At 31.2% G+C, this 22,563-nt stretch overlaps 1 protein-coding gene across 1 annotated transcript; it reads left to right on the top strand.

The window, feature by feature from the left end:
- The first annotated feature begins 2,014 nt into the window (after window positions 1-2,014).
- Window positions 2,015-21,682, top strand: LOC129912681 (germ cell nuclear acidic protein-like). Its single transcript, XM_055991037.1, has 7 exons — window positions 2,015-2,154; window positions 2,215-4,044; window positions 9,504-9,947; window positions 10,016-10,450; window positions 10,510-10,702; window positions 20,924-21,181; window positions 21,242-21,682. The coding sequence occupies exons 1-7, from the start codon at window positions 2,088-2,090 to the stop codon at window positions 21,495-21,497; spliced, it is 3,483 nt and encodes a 1,160-aa protein (XP_055847012.1). The 5' UTR covers window positions 2,015-2,087; the 3' UTR covers window positions 21,498-21,682.
- Window positions 21,683-22,563: the final 881 nt, after the last annotated feature.

Here is a 22,563-nt window from a genome sequence, read left to right as displayed (position 1 = left end):
CGATTTTTGCAGAAGCTTTTCGACTCGTGTGAACGTAAATCGCAGGTGACTAAAGTGACAGTAATGAAATCGTAAACAAAATTTCTGTTATGCTTTTCGTTGCATTTTTCGCAACTTGGCCAACGAAATTCTTATAGAGTATTTGGATAATTTTAAGTTCTTTGTCATTCACAGTTAATTGCCCACGTCATTTTTCTTGCACCATTACACCAAATGAGTTTTTTTTTTACTTTGGAGGGTTATACTATGTTTCCACCTACGCTTAATCCGAGATTTAGCTAAGTAGATTTAGATTAAATCTCGAGATTTATTTTAAATCTACTTCGCTAAATCTTAGATTTGGATTCAGCTACCCTAAATCTAACATTGTCGCCTACTTTCAATCCGAGATTCAGAATAAAACTCGAGATTTGTGCTAAATCTACTTAGCTAAATCTCGGATTTAGGATAGGTGGAAACGTAGTATTAGACAAATGTTTTGTTTCACTTCAACAGCGTACAAGGCTTAGAGTGAATCCTAGTTGGCTTTAGAAGAATCCTAGTTGACTTTGGCCGTGCGATATATTTTGCGGATAAAGTCGACTCACGAAAAGTTGGCATAGTTTTTTTCACTGGCAACATAATTTTTGAATGACTATTCATCAAAACAAAAGAATTCAGAATCATATTTCCTTAAAGTCTCAATAGCCCCTTTTCTTTAGAGAAAGTAAACGCATAATCGGATGCGGATTTGTCGATAAAAGCATGGCTCAGATATAATCGCTTATTGACTTGAATACTGTCATAACTAAAAAAAATACTGTTTTTTCAGGAAACGAGTTTTAAAATTTAGTATCGACTTATTTTTGTATGTTAGTTTTAAAAGACTATACTTTATTCCAATAACTTTTGCATTAATGCTCAAAATTCGTGATTTTTGAGTTATGACAGTATCCAAGTAAAGCTTAGTACGCAGGTGGATTTAGGTCTCTAAGGGCCAGTTGTACAAATATTTAATCCGTGGATCAGCAACTTTTATTTTCTGAAATCGGTATCAAGGCTGAAGTGTAGCACTGGTTCAAGGTTCATATATGTAGGAAAAGCCACATTCATGCTTGAACCGAAGTTGACCCGCAGCTAATCCGCCGAAATCGGTGGGTTAAATTCCTGAACCAAGGCTGATCCACGTTTGTACAACTGGCACTAAAGCCAACAGCTAAGATGTTAACGAAAAAATACCATCGAGTATTAGATCGAAGTCAAAACAATAAATAAAAATCAAAAAATTCAAGAGAAAAAGTTTAAAAAAAAAAAGTTTTAAACAAGAACAAACAAAATAAAATTTCGTTTTAGTATTTTTTTTGTATGAAAAATTTCGTTTCGCCTCAGCTGAGTACTTGGCTTAAATGAGCGGAATGTTTTCAGTTTGAACTGTAGCGTTACGAGTAATTGTATGAAAAAATTTAAACCAGAAACATCAACGTTCAAGTGTGGAATTTTGTGAGAATGTAATGTTGGTCACTATTTGGCTGAACTTGAATTAATTTTAGCTCGGCTAATTTTAGCTGCGTTCCTTTGGAAATATTTATCTACTGCTTAGTACTTAAAACTACTTTCAACTACCTTTGCTATACTGAAAAAGTAGTTCAAAGCAGCTTTAAGTACTAAGCAGTAGATAAATATTTCCAAAGGAACGCAGCTTTTGTAGGGAAGATTTAATTTGGCTTTTGTGATTTGACTTTTATTTTTATTAATTGAGAATGATATTTGTTCTTATTTTTTTTAGCAGTTGCTTTATCCATTCAACCACGTACTAGACTTAATAATAACACGCAGTTATCATTTTTGTCTCTCAAAATGTTTAAAAATGACAAAGTGTAATCATAGTATTAAGAATCATTGAAAAATTTCCTTTCCCCCTATGAACACTAATCAACAGTTTGAGCACCAGTGTAAGAATTTTTCCATCTACTACATTTTTCTTCAAAAAGTACGCAACCGTTTGTTTTGATTGAAAAATTGAAACAAATTTGAAAGTCACTTGCACTACAAAGCTTGGATTTTTTTTATTTTTATTTTTTTTTACAAAAAATAATCTAATTATATTTATGGACAGTAATTATAAATTTATTAATTTGGTTGATCCATCTAAATGTAGTGCTAAAATTAAAGAAAGTAAGTTTTAATAAAAATATCCCAAAATACCAACAAATTAATTCCAAACTCTACTTTTAGAATTCGCCAAGCTAACTCTATCCTCTAACAAAAAGAAACAAGTCGAATCCGAAATGCCACAAGAAATCCATGAAAATATCGTAAGTAAACGAATAAGTAGAAATTTATTAAGTGATTTACTTACTGACGATGAATCTGATAAAGATGATCAAAAGAAATCTCCGATAAGAAATTTATTAACCCGAACAGATTCGTCGTCGAGTATTGAAAATGGGAAGAATCCAAATGTGACAATGGACACAACACATTGTTCACAAATTGACAATGAACATGAGCCAGATAAATCCCTCGAAATGGAACCGTTAATGGTTAGTTTCTTGGAAAACACTGAACAATTCGATGTAGAAATCGAAAAACTCTCTTCACGGGTTAGTTCTTTGGCAGTGACAACTGCCTTACCGATTACTATAAGCTCTGAAAGTAATCCTCATGAAAGAACTAATCCTCATGAATTAAGTCGAATTGTTTCCACTGAACATCAAAGAATGGGAAGTGGACAAATCAATTCCCCAGTTAAACTTCGGTCTGAGCTTAAAAAAGAGCCAAATGTTTCTATTTGCATCTCCTCGTCCTCTGATGACGATGACTCTGAAAATGATGCTCCAATAACAATCTCTGATTCATCAGAAGATGAGAATGAGCAAAAACTAGAGCAAGAACAAGAAGAGGAACCAAATGTCTCCTCAATTGTTGTTGCTCCAAGTTCATCACAAAATATGTGTACCGCAAAAGCTAATCAGATGGCAGCTTTTCTACGAGATGTCCGAAGAAACTATGGACTCTCGACAGACTCTTCCGATCAGGAATTTGAGAAAAGACAAAGAGAAATAGCCACAGCGGATACAGAACCTATGACAGTCGAAAATGACTCCCGAAGTGCGGGAACAGCTCATAGAATAGCGACAGCTGATACTGAATCAATGACTGAGAGCCAAGAGAAGAAGGCATCTCCTGACTCACATCGTCGACTGGCTTTAGACGACACAGAAGACATGACAAAGGCGAATGAGTCAATGGAGGAGAGTTCTCGTCATTACAATCCGGTTGTTAAAGTTGCACCGGAATTGTTGGATGAGAGTATTCGGAAATCATCGGATCCTATTCCAGATGATTCGCTTACAATTGCTGAGACCTCGTCTGAAGAAGAGGAGGAGAAAAGCGATCATGAGGAAGAGCCAGAGGCACCATCGAGTGCTTTGAAGAGAAGTGAATCCTTCTCACAAATCCGATCAAAAAACTCCTCTTCCCTATCCAGTGGGGACACTCAAGTCCAAATTAATATCTCAGCTAAAATCAATATCAAAATTCAAGTCTCTCAGCAAATAGACCACTCCAGCTCCTCCGAGTTTTTGACAGATTCATATGAATCTAATGACAAATCGACGACAAGTCAATCGATTGAAGAACAACGGACACATAGTATGGCTCAAAAAGCTAGTAGAAATGAGAGTAGAGCTATTGAAGATATTCCACATTCTCCACCGGAGCGAGATGTTGCTGAGAAGCCATTAGAAAATAATAGAGATTCGATAGAGTTTATTGATAAAGCACAACAATTATTAAATGAATTGTATGGTGATCAATGGATGACACCACAAGTTTTGAAATCATTGAAGAAAGTTGCAATTACATCACCTAAAGGAGTTGGTGCAAGGCCGGCAACAGCTAAGAAAACTTTGGTGAAAACAAAGGAAAAGATTGTTGAGGCAGAAAAACCAAATGAGTTGAAATCTAGAAATTCTGGGACGGAATTGCAAAAGTCGAAGGTAGAATCGACGAAATCTATTTTGGAACCAAGTGACGAAAGTGTTTTGGCTGACTTTTCCATTTGTAAGTATAAACCTAAATGTTTTTTATTGCAGATTAGATTTTCTTGTTATCTAAAAATAGCTGAACTTGTCTTGGTTTTTTGTCGTGGTGATCCCATCAGCAAAGAATAACTAATTCACTTAGGGTCTGTCAACTTACCTTCAAGTAAAAAATTAGAACTCCTTATTGTCCTAGGGATACATACCCACATCAGATCTCGTGGTTGTTTACGAATGCCTTTTTAAAGTCAATCAGCACGATATGCAGATTTTTAGCTCTCTTGAGAAATCAGGTGTTTTCCCATTCTGATTTTTAAACTCTGTATGACGTCTGTGGTTGATTTACGTCAAACAAACCCGCACTACCCATCAGTAAAATTATTATTCGCAGACATCGAGCATCAATTTAATTGAACATAAGATTCGTATATGACTTTTCTCTTTCTACATTGGGTGAGGGAACCATCCCTCTTCTAATTGGGCATTTCATCAATTGTGACCCAATGTCTTTACATCATCAGCAGTCGAATTTTCTGTAGATTCTTTAAGCAAGTTCCCTTAAAAGCGTCCCACATATTTTTTTTTAAATATGTATGCTCCTTCGTTTAAAAAAAAAATATAATTTGTAACTATGGAATCATACGAAAAATGAAACGTGATTATATTTTTTGGTTATATCTTATATATAAAAAAGAGTTCGTTAAGTGTGTGTGGCCGATAAACTCGCGTTTGGCTGGTCCAATTTTGGTAATTTTTGTTTTGTTTGAAAGGTATTAATATGTAGATGGTTTGAAAATAATACCTTTTCTCCCATCTTCACATAGCTGTTAATTTGTACGAGTGAAGAAACACTCTAGCTTATTAAAAAGTTTAACTTATCTTAATTTGTAAAAAAAATATATTAAGACAGGCTTTCAAAATAATAATTATTATTGTTTATAGTCTTAAAAAGTCAAAGAATTCATACTCTCTGATACAAAATAACGTACAAAAAGGGAAAAGCTTCAAAAGACGTTTCCTATGGAATTCACGCGCAGGTAAATAGGACAAAAAAAATTTAAGACATTTCGACAAAAACTTTAAAAATTCACCAGCATGCACCAAACAATTTTATTTTTACTTGCGATATAGGTACAATATGTATATCAAGTTTTGCATTCGTACAAAAAAAAGTTGAGATAACATTTTTCCCCCTGACATTACGATGATAGAGAATGCCAAAAAAGTGGGTCCCGTAAGTCCGTCTGTCTGTCTGTAAACGAAGCTACAGCCTAACGGATGAACCGATTTATGTCAAACTTGGTATGTAGCGTTATTTGGCGCCTCTCCAGAGGGCTTTTGGGAATTATTTTTTTTGGGCCAAAAAAACGGTACTTGTCATATACCGATTTTAGTAAAATTGAAATATCTCCAAAACGGCTCCAACGATTTTGTCAAAAAAAATTCAAATAAAAGTTTTACAAAAAGGTCTATCTTTCAATAAAAAAAAATTATTTTGAAAATCATTAGTAACGGTTTTTTTTTAAATCCAATTTACTCCGAAACTACTTATTCGATTTCGACGAATCTTTTTCTAAAAAAGCTTTTATATAATTTTAAGCCAAAAATAAAATTTAAAAAAAAAATTATTTTTGGACTTTTAAAAAAATTTTGAAAATTTTTTTTTGAATAATCAAATTTTGGAAAACGGGACATTGGATTTTTTTGAAATTTTGGTTTTAGATGTTAATGAGTGATTTCTACAAAATGGCATACCAATTTTTTTTTTTAATTTTTTTTTCCAAAAAATTATTTATAAAAAATTAGTTTTTTAAAAAACCGCGATTTTGAAATTTTTTTTTCTAAAAATACACCTTAATATATCAAATAAAATTGCATACATACTTATTTTGGAGGGTAATTTGATTTCAGATTTTGTTTTTTTCTTTTAAAAAACGAATTTTATGTTTTTTTTTATATAATGTAGGTACCTACATTTCCAAAATTTCTATATAAAAAGTCTTGAAAATTTAAGCAACTTGAACTCTAAGAGCAAGTTCGTGCGACCCAGTCGTGCATTTTATGATATGGCAAGGCTTTTTGATACACACCACTTTTTGTTTTTCCATCTTTTATATATGTAAATAGAGCAGATGGTTTTCTTACCCGCAAACAGTCAACATAAGGTTGACCATGAGAAAAAACAGGATTCTCTAAATTAATACCACATATTTTTAAAGATAGACCTTGTGCCTAATTTATGGTTATAGTAAATGCCAATGTTACAGAAAATTGAAGACGCTTGAATTCAAATGGGAAATCTGACAGAATCATTGGACATTGACGAATCAACACATCTTCGCCTTTGAGTTTTTCACAAAAAATGGTAGCTTCAATTAGATTTGCCATTAACTTCTTCTTTGTACAGTGCAAAGTTTAGGTGGCTATATGTTCCGAAGCATAATAATGGGCGCTACTTCTTTCCGCTCTAAATGATGTTGAGGCAGTCCTGGTATACCCAATGAATTCAAAAATTCCGTTTGGTAATTTGATACATTGCATTCATTTTTGTGATAGGGTCAACCGATTTGTAGGCAAAAAATTGTGCATTTATATCGTTTAAAATTGTTGCATTGATTTCATAAACATTTTTATTTGTACCAGCCATTATTGCACGTTCACTCAGCCCAGTATGATTTTTGTAATTTGTTTTAATACTTGGAAATACACTTATAAATTGTTTAGAAGTGTAATTCGTCCTTCAGAATCAAGTGCCATTATTCCATTAACAATGTCCAATAATTTGTTAATGTTCATTACAATAAACCAGTTTTCTTTTCGGTTTTAATTTATTTTAAAACAGGTTCTATTTTTTTTTAAATGTGCACTCAGCGAAGCGGGTGGGGGTTAGCTAGTTTATAATAAAAAAAACACAAACAAAATCGGCAAAATTTGGTTACAAAAGGATTAACTAGTGTTTCATAATGAATTAAGAAACCAAAAAATGAGAGCTTTTAAACAAGTTATGTATATAAGATTGAAAAATGGAAAGAGTTGTACTAAAATGGAAATCAAATACATACATAGTAGTTAATATATATGTATAGCACTGATATAAATTCTTCTTCCACTATTCCAGAACAGTTCATGACGTTTTCATTGTCGGACTCTAAAACTCATACTTTGATTTGCATATTTTGGGCAAATGAAAATGATTTAAAATTCAAACCAGACTCGGACAAACAAAATAGAGACGTTGACAGCTAATTAGAAACAACGTTATTTAGTAAAGTAGGGAAACATTTTACTCAATCATTTTGTCAAATATCCATTATTTAAAAATCAATCTTAAATAATTGTTTAATATTTTTAACAATACATATGTATTTATAATATATCTTATAATATGGCCCATCGTTTTTAGCTGACTTTAACCTATAAAACTAAGATTAGAAAAGTAAAAGAAAAATCAAATTTTAACTCGGGCTTTATTTTCTAAAATGGTCAATACATGGTTGAGAATTCTTGCTGTTTCAAAACTGCCCACATCGGTTTTCCAAGGAGTCCATCAAGCCTTGGCATCTCTTTACAAGAATCAATCATCAATCTTCTTTCACTCTTTCGAACAAAATGTTCAAATTTGAAATATATATTCGATGAAGTTTATTTCAGATCTTGAAAATGTCCAGTCAAGTACTTGCATAGAAAGCTTCTACAAAAATTAACTTGTTCTATTTAGGCTAATTATTTGCTTCTAAAAAACTAGCATATTTTTTCGGCCCACGTTAGTACCATTATGTTCTTCAGAATTTCAACGTATTTTTCTTTATTCAGGTTATACTCAATACGATGAACTTAAAACTAGTCCAACGCCATTCTAAGAAAACATTCACCAAACATAGATAGACCAACACTTTTATAGATAGTTAAATCCTGAGTAATTTGATTTTTAACTTTTTAAAATAGCTTAAAATGCAGCTGAGTTGTACAAATTTTAAATATATATAATCAAACTTATGTAAGTGTATTTTGTATGGAGAATCTTCAAACGCAGTGCGCAGTTGCTTAATCTTAATTTTAAGGGCTCAAATTTTGAGGCAATTTTTTGTCGTTCATTTCCAATGGGGCATTTGAAATGGGGAAAGAAAAAATGTCAAAAAAAAAGAACAAAAACGCTCTTACTCTTAGCGTTTTGAACCTAAAGCACAAAAAAAAAAAAAATATCACAAAATACAATGAATAAAGTTTAATGTAGCCTTTATGCAACGTTACATAAATTTCCATTTATAAAACATTTCCTTAGCCATTATAGTTATACTAGGTTTGTGCCCAAATAAGTACTAAAAATGGAAAATTAGTACTTTTAATCACGACAAACAACTCCATCTGTCGCTAAAATAACTCGATCTGTTTCGAAAATAAACAAAAACGTGAGCGGAAGTTCTCAATGTCATACCTATAAGGAAGAAAATCTAAAAAAAAAACACAATTCCTCATTTGTTTTACTTAATAACAAATTGTTCACAAATATAATCCAAAAAAATTATGTACATCAATACAAAAAATATACATAAATCATATTTCTATGAAAAAAAAAAGATGAATAGAAAACGCACATGTATGCACTGCACGCAAAAGTTCTCGTATCTCATATTAGATAAAATCTAAAAAAAAAAAACAATTTATTTTTTTTTGTTTTAGTTCATTCACTTGTTTGTAAAAATATAATCCAAAAAATTAATTATTAAAGGAAAACAAAATAAAGTGAAAATATACAAATCATTGTTGTGTTTTCTTTTTCTGAAAATGATGTGATGTTCAAATGACATTTAGAAAAAAAATATTCTTATTCAGGCTTTAAACAACCTAAAAACGCATTTAGCAACGTTGCATAAATTGTATAAATAGCAATTTTCTGTTTAAAGACATTGGGCCATATTCATAGACGCTGTCTAAGTAGCTACTAAGAAAGACTGGAGTTTATCCTACACAAATAAGATTGGATAAACCTCATTCTAAGATAAACTGGAGTCTAAAAACGACTATGAATTTGTCCCATTATAAAGAGTGCATAATATTATGTACTGTCTATTATGCGTTTATGAATTAGGCTGTGTATGTTTATAAAACATTTGTCGAAAAAAATTGTCCTCAAAATCAAGTAAAAAGGAAAATATTAACAAAAGTTAGTGTGTTCTTAAAACACCGCTAAGTGTTGTCAACTTTGCAGATAAAGCATTACCGTAAAACCAAATTTTTCTTAGAATGTCAATGTATCCAAGAACCACCCCTTAAATTTTTGTTACCTTATTACAGGAGAACCTGTTTATTCGCTATTACATATGTACCTCCATTCCAAAAATATTTGTTTGGCCTTAGACTACAAGAAATTAAAATCAATACAAAAATGTTATACAACTGCCAACTTACACAAAATAAATCAAAACATTTGTATTTAAAAAAAAGATTAATATATTTTATCTACTCTTATTCGATATTCAGTTCGAAGAAATATTCCCCAAGATTTGGATTCAACACGTTTACCCTTGACATCTCAACCAAACTTTAAAGCTCCAAATGAAATGACCCCTTTTTCAAAACCGACTCGCAAACAGCAAAAATTAACCATCCCACCATCTAAACCAGAGTCAGTTGAAGTGACCAAAACAAGAAGTGGCCGGGAAGTGCGTCAAAATTGGCGAAAAATTGTTGACAGCGATACAGAATCCGAGGGAGAAAACGCCTCCGGAGACTCTGAAGGATCTTGGAAAAAGTCTGATAAAAAAGAAGACATCGAGAATAAAAAGCCACAAACAAGTCGTGTGAGAACAAAACGAAATGCTTTATCTAGTTTGAAAAATGACGATGAGTTAGTGTACTTGGATTTGAGTAAAGGAGAAGTGGAGATACAACATAATGTTTCTGCAAGTCCTCCAGCGAATAGTGGTAAATAATCATCATAAAATCTATGTTTTCTCTTTCCTCATCCAACGTATTGTGTTTTTTTTTTTCAGATGAATGTTTCAAAAATCGTCTTCAAGAAATCCTTGCATCTTGCAAATATGAAGACAAACCGAAACTCGCAACACCAGGAAGTAAATCTAAACGAAAGCTATTCTCGGCGCAAGTTAACGAAGATTTTGACAATATCGTTGCTCCATTTGATTCGCCCAAAGTGCAAACTATTGACCTTGATGATGAAAGTGTCTCGATTTCAGGAGCTCGTATGCCTGCAAGATTTGAACCTTTTAATAAATATTTGGAGTCGGTGAAAAGAGGTAAACCTATTTTTAAAATCCAAACGCCAAAAGCAAATCGAGAAGAAAAAACAACTGAAGCAGCTTCAACTCCCACAAAAACACCCAAATCAGCTAAGAAAGAATTGCGGGTGATTGGAGACATAAGTGAGACGCCACGAGATAAATATGGATTTTTAAGATCATTAGATCGTGAGTTTTCATTTTTGTTATAACAAGAGTAGGTTTCTTAAAGATATTTTCTATTTCAGTTTGTGTGGGAAAATCAAATTGCCATCCAGATGCACTTTATTACAGAGATAATTTTAGACTGAAAAAGGAAGAACTTGCGACTAAGCTGTATGAGATTTACAATAATAAGTGTTTCAATAATACAATTGATGTTCCTCTGGTGTGGAACAAAAAACTTACCAACACGGCTGGCCGTTGTATGAATAAAAAAAGGTAAGTTTAATTCTGTTGATAGTTGGGAATAGATTTAGTTATAAAGTTACTGAGAATAGAGGGAAGCGTTCAAACGATATAGTCTATTGAATGCATGTCAAACTTGCGGCACGGATAACTTTGCGGTCCTGTCCACATTTTTAATAATTTTGAGTTTATGTTAATAATAATTAGATTTTGTGTCCACAGCTTTCGACATGCTTTTTTTCTTTATATTGAAAATGTACTTAAAAACAAAGTCCGTGACTTAAATCAGGGTAAGTTCTGTGATTTTTTGAAGTTAATCATGAAACGAATGTTTTGATTTACCTAGGCTTCCAAACAATTCTGGGTCATGGGAATTTTTTTAGTTTCTGATGATATTTATCTTTACACCAGCATGTTTTGTTATCTAAAATGGTTTCAGAGTTTATAAGTTATGATACCTAGATGTAGCAAAACTTAAAACTGCAAGAAAAATTTATAATATAACGAACATGACGTGACCAAGTTATAGCATTCAAATGAAACTTAGTTCTTTTGGTATATCAGAAGAAAAACGAGGATTTGACTTTCCTACATGCAATATGTCAAATTTAGGTAAATTTGCATCGTGCGTCGCGTGTCGGCTGCCGTATCAAAAATACTCCGCAAAAAATCTGAACTTTAAAATTAAATATGAACAAGGCTTGCAGAATTATGTCTTTGAAAGAAACGTTCTCTTGATTTTCTGCCGAATAATATGGAGATGGAAGCAAGCGATTTCTAGTTTAACTCCGGTGTAAGTTCAAAATTCCTTGAAGTTGGTATGCCCGATTTTATAAGTATTTTGTACTGCCCTATAAAATCGATTTCGACTTTCGAAGTAGGTAAAAGGTATGTTCATGTCGATGCTAACCTATAACTGAGTGAAACTTTGATCTGTGCGGACGTGTTTTTTAGAGTGCTAATAGAAAATTATTTGAACGGTGTATTTATTGACCCGAACTGATAGTGAAGTTGGCATGTGAATAAAAAAAAAAAAAAAAACAATAGCAAAAGAATAAGTGAAAATTATAGATGAAAACTGAATAAATTAAAAGAAAAACAAAATTTGAAAGAAAAAATTAAATAAAAATAGCGGGTGAAGTACAACTGTTATTTAAAATTGAGGAGAAAATGAGTGAAAATTGTGCTGAATGCAAAAAAAACTATAAAAAGAAAAAATGAAATAGTAACATCGTGCTCAGCTTTTTGCAAAAAAATATTCTGCACAAAATGTGCAATTGCCCAGTTTATCTCAGAAGACTTGAAAGGGAAAGAGGGAAGGTTGCATATTAGCAACCAACCTTTATAAAGTGTATGCTTCTTAATATACAAGGCTTAACAAATAATATAAACGAGTTAAAAAATATAATGGGTGAAAACAAATATGATATAGTGATTTTGACCGAAACTCATCTCGGTCTATCCGTTCAAGATAAAGAAGTGTATATAAAAAACTACAAAGTTATACGTTGTGAAACAACATCGTCACATACGGGCGGAGTGGTAATTTACTTGAAAAAACAGATTAGTGACTTTTCAGTTATAAAAAATGTACAAATAAATATGAGCTTGTGGTTATTAGTTGTAGAAGTGAAAAAAATTAAATTCATAGCCTTATATAGATCACCAAGTACCCCATGCAGAGAATTTTGCGAATATTTGAGTGATTACTTGCAAGAGGTTGAAAACCAACAAAATTTAATAATACTTGGTGATTTCAATATAGACTGGTTAACAAATTCGAACTATAAAACGGAACTTGAGTACTTGTTTATAGAACATATGTGTACGCAAGCAGTTGATAAACCTACAAGAATAAGTGCGAGTTCGAGAACGTTGTTGGATTACGTATCATCCGATATAAAATTAATTGATGTCAAAGTCGAAAATGAATTAAAAATAAGTGATCATGAGACAATAACTTTTACAGTACCAGTGCGCGTAAACAAAAATACAACTTCAAGATCGATAAACATTTTAAAGTATGATAAGTTTAAATTTATGCAAAAAATTAGAGAAAGCGAAATAAATACAATTGGAACTTTGGTTAACTTAAGTGATGAAAATAGTGATCAGTTTGAGAAGGAAATACTCAAAGTAGTAAACACATTCATAATAAAAAAGTGCTATCAAGAAACAGACCAACATTGGTTTGATAGTGATCTAAGGGCACAAAAATCTGCTAAAATCAGAAGTCACCTTAAATTTGTGCTAACGGGAAATCTTGAAGATTGGCGCGAATATACAAAAATCAGAAACGAATATAAAAACAATCTCAAAGTTAAAGAACGAAATTATATAAAAGGTAAATTAAATGGTGCTAGTAACCAAAAACAGATGTGGAAATCACTAAAAACTTTAGTGCTGGGCCAATCGGTGTCTGAAATTAAGTGTGTTGAATTTCAGGGTAATAAAATAAGAGATAATAAGACAATTGCTAACAGATTTAACGAGTTTTTTATTAAAAGTGTAATCGAAATAAATAAAGAAATACCAAATGTGCAATGGACAAATCTTTTGGTGAATATAGAAAGCTGTTTTAAGTTTAAAAATTTAAGTTCGATCGAAGATCTTTTAAAAATTGTGGAAATGATGCCAAATAAAAACGATTTTAATTTTATGAACAAAGAAATGATTAAAGATAGTTTTACAATTGTGGGCCCTGCTCTATTGAACATTATAAATTATTCCCTAACAAGTGGTAAATTCCCAAATACTTGGAAAACGTCGGTCATAACTCCGATCGAAAAAATTCAAAGCGCGAACAAATGTGAAGATTTCCGACCAGTTAACATGCTACCATTGTACGAAAAGATACTAGAAAAAGTTGTACAAATTCAACTAGAAGAATATCTCCAACAAAACAATATTTTGATCGAGGAACAATCTGGTTTTAGACGGAAACACTCTTGCGAGTCAGCTCTTAATTATGTGATTGCGGATTGGAAGGAGATAATACATAAAAAGAAGAAAATTGCTGCGGTTTTTATTGATCTGAAGAGAGCTTTCGAAACCTTAGGTAGATTAATATTATTAAGAAAGCTTTATGGTTATGGAATAAGAGGAACTGAATTCAACTGGTTTAAGTCATATCTTATAGGATGTAAACAAATTGTTAAATTTAATGGGGTAAGTTCGGAAGAATTAAGTTCGGACCTTGGAGTACCGCAAGGGTCAATTTTAGGTACGTTATTGTTTGTACTCTATATAAATGATATAAAACAAGTTTTACAACATTGCAAATTAAAGTTGTTTGCCGATGATGGCCTTTTTTACATTGAGGATAATAATTATACTAACTGTGTTAAAAAACTTATGGTAGATATTAAAAATATAAAAAATTATTTAAGTATGAATAAACTAAAATTAAATACTGAAAAGACTAAAATAATGTTACTTCCTGAAAATAAGATAATATGCAAAATAAATGAATTTGAATGTGTTAGAGAAACCAAATACCTTGGAGTAATAATAGATTGTAACTTGAATTTTAAAAAACATTTTGAGATGATTCATAAAAAATTGGCAAAAAAATCGGTTTTTTTCGTAGAATACGAAGAAAACTTTGTATGGATATGGCAATTAAAGTATACAATTCCATTATACAACCCCATTTTGAATATTGTCCAACAATATTACTATTGGGATCTGAAGTAATGATAAACAAATTACAAATTTTACAAAACAAGGGAATGAGAGCAATATTGTACTGTAACCGTTATACATCCATAAGTTATATGTTAAATACCTTAAAGTGGCTTTCTGTTAAACAAAAAATTGTCATGAATACCTTAATATTTATTTTTAAAGTAAAAAATAACTTAATGCCAAATTATTTGCAAAGAAGACTTGTAACAAGAAGTGAAATACGTCCATATAGCCTAAGAAATAATAATAACTTACACTTACCATTTTTTAGAAATTGTAGAACACAAAATATGCTATTTTATAAGGGTATTCAAATTTACAATAATCTTCCTGATAATGTTAAAATAGAAACTAATTTATTAAGATATAAGCACTGTATTAAACATTTTGTAAAAAATAATTATTGATATACGGTGTAAAAAGTTTTAAATAGCAAGATTGCTAAATAAATTATATTAAACCTTAAAAATAAATTCCAGCCTAACTAACCTTGGTCTGAGAAAAAATGGTCACTGAAAAACATTTATGTAATCATTCTTCTGGTTTTTTTTTTTTTAATTTTGTTTTATAAAAATTTTTGTTTTACTTTTTATCTGCGGGCCTTACAAATTTTGATTTCGCTGTTTTGGCCCCTCGTTATCATTGAGTTTGACATGCCTGGTCTATTGTATTTGTTTCTTGGGTTTTAATTAGCTTCGCCAACCTTTCTTCCACAACTTTTCATACTCGGAAGTGATGTATTAGTAAAGAGCATGCTCCCAATCATTAAAGTTTAGAAGAATTACTTAACTATCAGTTACACAGCTTCTGATCTCCTTTAGAACCCCTAAGAGCCGATTTTTCAATGTTCTAATAAACAGTCAGTTAGCTGTTCGACGAATAAAGTTATTAAGCTCATAAACAATCAGATAACAACATTGAATTTTTCAATCAAAAAGAATTTATTCTACAGAATAACAAAAAAAAAATTGTCAAATTCAAAAATATTCAAAATTAAACGTCATTTTTATTTATAATTGTTTTTGTTTTCTTGTGTTCCTCTGTATTTTTTGTCAAAATTCTTTCAAAGCAGCTCTGACAATTGACACAATATTTTTATTGAATTTATTCCATAGAATAATTTTATTCGTCTCTGAAAGAAGCAGATAGTTTTATTCCTAGGAATAAGCTATATCTGCCTGTTGAAAAAATGATTTTTTCTCTATCAGGGGAATAAGTACTAACAGACTGTTTAACTGACTATTGAAAAATTGGCCCTAAAAGAAATAAATCTAGATTGATGGTTGTTGCTGGCAAATAAAAGACTTAATTTAAACTTTTTTTCTATTCATATTTTATATTTATTTAAAATTTACTACAGAATACAATGATAAATTAATATATTTACAAATTTAGTAGCTAAGCTGTTCTTAAAATTAAAATTTTACAATTTTTTACCATACGATGATATAGAACTGGATCCCATCTTTTGTCGTTTTGATGATTTCGATGGCTTTGATGTTTTCGCCGTTTGCATTTTTAGCATAAGTTTCTTTTTGTAAAGAATGCTATCGACCAGATGCTCTCGTTCTTCCTTGCTGTAACTCGTGATGTTGTTCCAAGTGGTCGCCACCATTTTGTTAATTAAATTATATTTAGTAATATAGCGATTGATTGGTTTCGTCTTCCGATTTCGTAACTGCTCCCGATATTGAAATATATGATAAGCCACTGGTGTTCTGCTGCGATTGGTTTGATTTTTAATTTGTCCAGACATCTTTCTTTTTTTATTAATTTCGTAATTGTTTCGATTTTGTTTACGTGTGGAACTGTTTTTCAACTGATGTAATGTCATGATCTGCAATCGCTTTTATACTTAACTGATCGAATTATCCTTCTTACCTGTTGCGCACACATTTAAGGTGGATTATTGCCAAACTAAATATTTAATAACCCTTTACTTTTTTATTACCTACCTAAGGAGGATTAACTATTTGTGTACATGATAAGGGATTAAAATCAGGTCAAGCTATTTTTATGAAAACGGCACAAAAATATGCTTAGATAATGATAATGGAGAAAGCTAAATCCTATTGGCAGGGGAAGTAAACCCGTATTATACTTAATATATATTATATAGTATATATTTAATCTAACAGGATAATATCAAGGGGCACGGTAGTGCCCAGCCAAGTTCTCTAGCAACTTTGGCACTACACCCTTATTTACAGGAAACAACTCAGGCCATTTTCGACCCCCCTCTAACTTCCACACCAAAGATGCTAGAAATTTCAAACTCACTACATTTGTTGAGCTCGTAAAAACCAAACTCCTCACAATTTCAGCCTCCTACGATGAGTAGTTTCTGAGATATAGGGCTTCAAAAATCGCAAAAACCGTAACTGACTCACTGACTCACTGACTCACTGACAGATCATCAAAATTATGGAGAACTTCCCGATATCGTAGAAACTTGAAATTTTACACGGTGATAGGACTTGTGGTGTATACAAAGGAAAAAATCGAAAATTTGAGATTTTCAATTCAGGGGGCGTGGCATCCGCCCATTTCCGCTGAATTTTCATCATATATTATAGAGCACTTCTGATTATCGTAGAATCTTGAAATTTGGTAGAATATTAGAGCTGGTAGTTTATACAAAGGAAAAAATTTAAAACTTGAGAATTTCAGCCAGGGGGCGTGGCAACCGCCCATTTCCGCTGAATTTTCATAAATTATTATAGAGCACTTCTGAATGTCGTAGAATCTTGAAATTTGGTAGAATAGTAGAGCTAGTAGTTTATACAAAGGAAAAAATTTAAAACTTGAGAATTTCAGCCAGGGGGCGTGGCAACCGCCCATTTCCACTGAATTTTCATAAATTATTATAGAGCACTTCTGATTGTCGTAGAATCTTGAAATTTGGTAGAATGGTAGAGCTGGTAGTTTATACAAAGGAAAAAATTTAAAATTTGAGAATTTCAGCCAGGGGGCGTGGCAACCGCCCATTTCCGCTGAATTTTCATAAATTATTATAGAGCACTTCTGATTGTCGTAGAATCTTGAAATTTGGTAGAATAGTAGAGCTGGTAGTTTATACAAAGGAATAAATTTAAAATTTGAGAATTTCAGCCAGGGGGCGTGGCAACCGCCCATTTCCGCTGAATTTTCATAAATTATTATAGAGCACTTCTGATTGTCGTAGAATCTTGAAATTTGGTAGAATAGTAGAGCTGGTAGTTCATACAAAGGAAAAAATTTAAAACTTGAGAATTTCAGCCAGGGGGCGTGGCAACCGCCCATTTCCGCTGAGTTTTCATAAATTATTATAGAGCACTTCTGATTGTCGTAGAATCTTGAAATTTGGTAGAATGGTAGAGCTGGTAGTTTATACAAAGGAAAAAATTTTAAATTTGAGAATTTCAGCCAGGGGGCGTGGCAACCGGCATTCCCGCTGAATTTTCATCAAATATTATAGAGCACTTCTGATTGTCGTAGAATCTTGAAATTTGGTAGAATGGTGGAGCTGGTAGTTTACACAAAGGAAAAAATTTAAAGTTTGAGAATTTCAGGCAGGGGGCGTCTCAACCACCCATTTTCACTGAATTTTCATCAAATATAGAGATTTTATATTCTACAGCCATACCTTGCAAAAAGTAGTGAAATCACAACAAAAACATTACTGTTAAAAAAAGAGCCAAGTTCTCTTATATTGAAATTATGCTGGCACAAAAAGTACTGAGATGTAAAAGTGTACCAAGTTCTAAAGTTTGGGTTCAAATTCGTATCAATCAAATTTTGATTGTTTACTTGGCAATTTTTGAAATAACTTTAAAAATCGATAATTAAGAAAAATTGTCAAGAGAACAATCAAAATTTTATTGATACGAATTTGAACCCAAACTTTAGAACTTGGTACACTTTTACATCTCAGTACTTTTTGTGCCAGCATAATTTCAATATAAGAGAACTTGGCTCTTTTTTTAACAGTAATGTTTTTGTTGTGATATCATTTAATGTTAACTATCAATGAGTTCATGAAATGTATGGCCATATGTTTTGTTTCTTGTTCTTTAAGTAATTATTAATTACTTTTTATTTGTGTTTTTACAAACAATTTCATCGGGGAAAATCCACAAAAGTCAGAAATTTCAGGGAATCCATGGAAAACAATGAAAGAGTGGTTTTCGATATTAATTTTTTATTAAAAGGCTAATGGTCTATTTTAAAAGACCTGGACTTCGGAGCAAAAATAGAAGAAATTCATTCAAGAGTTTTTATTGATGATTATGACGCTACTCAATTTATTTGTGCATTTTTGAGAAAACCGCAACGCTGGTTTTCAGTTTTTTTTTTTAATGAACACTTAAAACCAAGCCTAACTTTTGGTTTAACCATTTCTAGACGCATTCAGATGATGAAGTTCTAGAATTTTCTTTTCTGAACCCAATACCTCCAAACTTTGTACTAATTAAATAAAGTAGAGATTAAATCCCTTGATATAATTACTGGATCATTATTTTTTTATGGCAAATTTTATTATTCAAAAATCAGCTCTTTTTCTTAATTTTTGTCGAAAGCAATATTTTAAAATGCAATAAAAAGGTAATAATCGGTATGTTTTGGAATTTCTAAGTAAACTGAACTGGAAGGATTGAAATTTAAATTGAAAATATCCAAAAAAATACAGATTCACGCTTTTTGTTTTGTACCAACGATATGTTATTCACTTAATGCATGTTTGAAAGTCGATACAAAATGTTAAATGTCTATAAAAATATAAGAATACGATATGTAAACAATAAAAAATTGGAAAAAATCTAATAATAGCCGTGTTTTTTCTGATTTTTTTGGAGTTAATTTTTTTGGACCAAAAATAACGGTACCTGTCATATACCGATTTTGGACAAGTTTCATTTCCTCAAAAACGGCTCCAACGATTTTGTTAAAAAAAAAATCATAATGTTCGTTTTAATACAGTTGCTATATTTTAATGAAATTTTTTTTTTCGAAAATCATTACTTACGGTACCTGCGTAGAATGTTTTGTTTTTTAATCAGATTTTCTCCTAAACTAAAAATTCGATTTCAACAGCTTTTTATGCTAAAGCAGTTATACAGTTTACATATTATAAATTTAAATTTTTTTTGTATTAACTTTGATATTTAGGTAACTGGCAATCCCTCCCCACCACCGTGGCAAAGCCTCCCACATGGGGAGGCTTTGCCACATCACTTTTCGTTTTTTTGAATAAATTATTAAAAATAGAAACAATTAATATATCAACATGAAAAAAATATTTAAGTGAAGATAATAAAGTCAATAATAATATCAGATATAAAAAAATTAAAACAAACGTAAAAACTTTGCGTTAAGTCAATTTTCCTAAATCCTGGCAAATCCTCCCCCTTCTACCCTACCTACAATAATTATTATTGGGATTATAATAATTAATAATTAAAAACTTATATCAAAAAGCACTTTTCACTTTCCCTGGAGTCCCTGACCTTCCTTGATTAATGATTATCCCTGATTAAATTATGTTTTAAAATATAAATAAAAGTTAATACTATTACTTACAGAGAAAAGAAAATTAACAACAAATTGCCTGAAATGAGCGACAGTTTAGATTAAATAATATGTTATACCTTTAAGATTTAGAATACATTTCCAGGTATCTCTAATGCCAACACGATTTAGCTGTATTCATTTTATCTTATTTGAAATAAAGGATATTTTTGTAAATGCTAATACAAATAGATTAACTAACTTTAATCCTTTCCTTGTACACAAATAGTTAATCCTCCTTAGATAGGTAATAAAATTCAATTATCCCAAGAGAAGGGTTATTAAATTCTTAGTTTGACAATAATCCACCTTTAATGTATGCGCAACAGGTAAGAAGGATAACGCAAAGAGTTAAGTATAAATACTGATTGCAGATCATGATATTTCATCAGTTGAAAAACATATTTTCACAAGTAAACAAACTCAAGCATTTTTTTAATTACGAAATTAATAAAAGAAGAATGATGTCTGGACAATTTAAAAATCAATCCAATCGCAGCAGAACACCAGTGGCTTATCATGTATTTCAATATCGGGAGCAGTTACGCAATCGGAAGACGAAACCAATCAATCGCTATATTACCAAATATAATTTAATTAACAAAATTGTGGCGACCACTTGGAACAACATTACGAGTTACAGTAAGGAAGAACGGGAGCATTTGGTCGATAGCATTCTTTACAAAAAGAAACTTATGCTAAAAATGCAAACGGCGAAAACATCAAAGCCATCAAAAAAATCATCAAAACATCAGAAGAAAGGATCGACCAGTTCTATTATATCATAGGATAATAAATTGTAAAATCTTTAATTTTAAGATCAGCTTAGCTACCAAATTTGTAAATATGTATGTATTCTCTAATAAATTATGGAAAAATATTTAAAATTAAATTCTTTGTTTTTGAGTTGCAACTAAATTGCTTTAATCACATGGGGCGTATCACACACCCTTCCTACGATTATTTTTTGGTCTCCAAGACAAGAAAGCTTGAATTAAATAATTTTTGTGTTCCTTTCAGACTGGGTGAACGAACTTGTGTTGTAGAACTAAGTGACAAAGTACTGACGAGTGCCGATCGATTGCGGTGTACTCTAATTCATGAACTCTGTCATGCAGCCACATGGATTTTAAATGGAGAAAGTGGTCATGGTGCAACTTGGAAAGCGTGGGCCCGCAAAGCAAATCATATATTCCCCGAATTGCCCAAGATCGGAGTATGCCATCAATATGATATCGAATACAAATATACATACAAATGTTCTCTCTGTGGAGCAAAGTAAGTAATTTTCGTATATTATGCCCCATCAAAATAAAATTTATAAATCTTCCAATTAAGATCCCATGCTCATTCCAAGTCGAAGAAAGTTGAAAACATTCGCTGTTCTTATTGCCATGGAGCCATTGAAGTTTATTTAAACAAAAAAGACAAAGAAGGCAATGTAATGATGACACCAGTAAAGGAACCAACTGGCTTTGCAAAGTTTGTCAAGGACAAATACAAGGATTTCAAACGACCCGATCTCAAACACGCCGATGTTATGAAATTGCTTAGCAATGAATTTGCTTCAATGAAAGTTGATGGTAAATCATAGAATAAAATCTAATCAACGGCTTAGTTTTTAATTTTATATTTTTGTACATTATACTTTAATTTTATTTTTTGGAAATTATATTTAATCAAAGACAAACAAAAAAATGTAGGTGCAATTAAAGGCATTTTATTTTTATAAGACAAATATAATAAAAAATATAAATACTTTACAAAATATTTTACTATTGCACCACTATTTGTATTTTTTTTTAACCTAAGAGCGCACGGCAAATTTGAAGATGCACTGTTCAGTCTTATAGTGTAACTATCCTTCTATCGAGCAAAAACAGATTTTTTTTAATGTAGAAATGTTCATTGGGGGTCACAAAAATTAAATAAATGATTTTTGTTTTAATCTGTAATCTAGCTACTCGCGTTTTTAGGCTTTATCAGTGGAGAAAGGGTTACGTACCCTCATCTAAAAATCAAATCATTACTTTGAATTTTTACCGTTATTACTAACAGAGTTACATATTTACGTCAACATGAGTGAGGATGTTAAAGTAAGCCTTTTTTACTGATTAAACCCGCATATTTTCCACATTAAAAAAACCCAGGTCAAGAATTTAAAAAACAAATCTTCACATAAATATCAAATACAGCAGTGCGTAAGAAAGTGATCTGGCAAAATTGGAACAAAAATGCAAAAATGATAAAGCTGTTTTTTTTTTTTAAACGCCTAACGATTTTGATTTTTAAAAAAAATAGTTTTTGAACCGTTATAGAGGTACCTGCTATAGAACCGTTTTCTTGATTTCTGGCTTTCTTGAAAAACTTTCTTTGAAATCCGTTAAGGATTTTGAGGAAAATGTTTTTACGAAAGTAATCTTAATTTAACAATTATAGGCGTGTTTTTTCTATTACTCAGTAGCTACTCATTTTTGATTTTATTCGCAAAACAATAATAAAAATTACACAAGTAAGTATTTGTTTTTATTGTTTTTCGAATAAAATAAAGAAATAAAATATCAATTACAAAAATATCAATTTTGGATTTAAAAAAAAAAATATTAATTTTATTTTTTGTTGAAAAATCATTTTTTTGAAAACGGAACAATGAATTTTCT

The sequence above is a fragment of the Episyrphus balteatus genome, chromosome 2 (genome assembly GCF_945859705.1).
Source record: "Episyrphus balteatus chromosome 2, idEpiBalt1.1, whole genome shotgun sequence".
NCBI lineage: Eukaryota > Metazoa > Arthropoda > Insecta > Diptera > Syrphidae > Episyrphus > Episyrphus balteatus.
Note: the sequence above shows the minus strand (reverse complement) of the source record. Positions and strands in the feature narration are given on the sequence as shown.